This window comes from Humulus lupulus, chromosome 2, assembly GCF_963169125.1.
Source record: "Humulus lupulus chromosome 2, drHumLupu1.1, whole genome shotgun sequence".
Taxonomy (NCBI): Eukaryota; Viridiplantae; Streptophyta; class Magnoliopsida; order Rosales; family Cannabaceae; genus Humulus; species Humulus lupulus.
The window spans coordinates 35,474,119-35,476,684 of record NC_084794.1 but is presented as its reverse complement, the minus strand read 5'-3'; the positions used below and the strand labels follow the sequence as shown (position 1 = coordinate 35,476,684).

At 39.4% G+C, this 2,566-nt stretch overlaps 1 protein-coding gene across 1 annotated transcript; it reads left to right on the top strand.

The window, feature by feature from the left end:
* Positions 1-997: 997 nt before the first annotated feature.
* On the top strand, positions 998-2,164 carry LOC133814138 (uncharacterized). The gene has a single exon (XM_062247135.1). The coding sequence runs from the start codon at positions 998-1,000 to the stop codon at positions 2,162-2,164; it is 1,167 nt and encodes a 388-aa protein (XP_062103119.1).
* Positions 2,165-2,566: the final 402 nt, after the last annotated feature.

The following is a 2,566-nucleotide window of genomic DNA, read 5'->3' as shown; positions in this document are numbered from 1 at the left end:
ATTTTAAGTGGGCAGATTGTAAGACACTGGAGTGTGTAAGTAGTGACGCTGTGTTACTTAAGAGAGTTAGTGCTTCTGTTAAGATTAATCAAGTGGTTGAGTGCTTTTTTAGTCAAATTGAATTAAATGAAAGTCAAGCTTATGTTGTTACTGGAATTGATTTAGTAAGTGGGGTAAGAGTGGGACCTAGTTTGAGTGTTGAAAATGATGAACTCGAAACTTGACCCAAAATGTAGAACATTGCATTAGTTTGAATAGGTCTAATCTAGGAAGTGTTGGGGTTAATGTTGGGCCTGCTTTACGTAATCAAAATGATGATGTTGGGCCTGTTTTGAGTAGGCCAGATTTGGTTAATGAAATAACTCAGTTTGGTTCTGATTTTGTAGAGGAGAACTTGAGAGAAAGTGCTCCTGATTTGGTGGATAATACACCTCAGTTTGGGCCTGATTTGGTAGAGGAAAACTTGACAGTAAATGTAGCTCATTTGGTAGGGGAGAACTTGAGAGAATGTGCTCCTGATTTGGTGGATAGCACACCTCAGTTTGGGCCTGATTTGGTAGAGGAAAACTTGATAGGAAATGCAACTGATTTTGTAGGGGAACACTAGACAGAAAATGCGCCTCATTTGGTCGATGACACAACTCAGTTTGGTGATGAGGGTGCAGTTAGGAATGAATCTGAAGCTGGGGATGACAGTACTGAAGAAAGTGATGTTGAAGCTGATGATTATGAAGGAGACCCGGAGAATGCACAGGATGATTATGGAATGGATGTCGACCAAATGGCCGAACAACATTTGCTAAGGAAGGGAAAAAGGCCTGTAGAAATTGATGTAGGAGATAGGGATATGGTGGAATCTGACAATGAAATGGGTGCACGTGATAGCTCAACTGAGGATGAGAGTGATGGGAATGATGGCAGTGAGTTCTACAAATGAAAGAAAAGATTTTAAAAAGTGAAACTACCTGATTTGCCTGAGTTTGTAGCAGCAACTGACATGGCCAAACCAACCTTTAAATTGGGATTATCCTTTCCTTCAGGAAAAATGTTTAAGCAAGCAATAAGGGAGTATGCAATAAAAAATGGAAAGGATATATGGTTTAAGAGGAAAGATCCACATAGAGCCAGGGCACAATGTAAGGGTGTTAACTGGCCTTGGGTGTGTTTTGCATCTAAGGTTGATGACACTCCCACTTTTGTCATCAAAACATATGAAGCTAAACACAAGTTCTCTAGGAAAAATAATAATAGGTTTGCAACTTCCCAGTGGTTGAGTGACAAATACTTGGAAGAGTTCAAGATTAATGAAAAGAAAGGTGTTTCCACATTTATGCACAAGGTTAGTAAGGACCATGTGCTTGAAATATCAAGGGATAAAGCCTATAGATCTTGGATGATTGCAATAGAAAACATTGAAGGGAGCTATGAGGAACAATATGCTGCTCTTTGGGACTATGCAGAGGAAATTAAGTCAACTAATAGGGGTTCAACAATTGAGTTTCTGAAACAAATGGCAGAAAATAGGGTGCCATGGTTTAAGAGGATGTACATATGCTATTATGGGTTGAGAGATGTTTTCAATGGAGGATGCAGACCCGTCATTGGTTTAGATGGGTGTCATATTAAAGGTGTACATCCAGGACAGTTGCTAAGAGCAGTTGGTGTAGATGGAAACAACCAAATGTTTCTTGTTGCCTTTGCTGTGGTAGAAATAGAAAATAAAGACTCTTGGAGTTGGTTTGTGAACATGTTGAGGATAGACTTGAAAATTGACAACTCTAACCACTGGACCTTTATCACAAACAAACAAAAAGGATTGGAACAAGCTTTGACGGGGATGTGGGAAGAAGGGATACCTGAAGCTGAGCATAGACATTGTGATAAATCATTAAAAGACCTGCTATGGAAGGCTGCTAGAGAAGTAACTATTCGAAGGTTTGAAGCTGTTATGGAAGAGATTAGAAAGATCAATAATGAAGCTTATGAGTGGTTGATTGCTGTAGGTCCAAAACATTGGTCTAGATCACACTTTAGGACTAACCCTAAATGTGACATTCTGTTGAATAACATGTGCGAGGCTTTTAATGGGACAAAATCAATATTGGCTACTAGAGACGGACCAATATTGTCAATGCTAGAGCGACTTAGGATGTACTTGATGTAAAGAATGACCAAGAATAGATAGACTGCAACACATGGAATTCTAACCTTGCACCAAAAATAGTGACCATGGTTGAAAAAATCAAGGTTGAAGCTGGATCACACTTGCCCACAAAGTCAGGAGATTTGATCTACCATATCCAAACTATGTATGGGTTCATGTACTTTGTGGATATGAAAACGTGGGTGTGTTCATGTAGAAAATGGGAGCTTACTGGCATTCCATGTAGCCATGCAGTGGCTGCTAGTTGGCATAATAAACAAGATCCTGAGTTGTATGTCAGTAAGTGGTACATGAAATAATACTACATGAAGGCTTACTCTCACCAAATTTTTCCAATTAGAAATCAAGATGAGTGGCCTAGAAGTGGGAAGGTTGCAATGGTTAGCCCTATTTGCAAAAAAC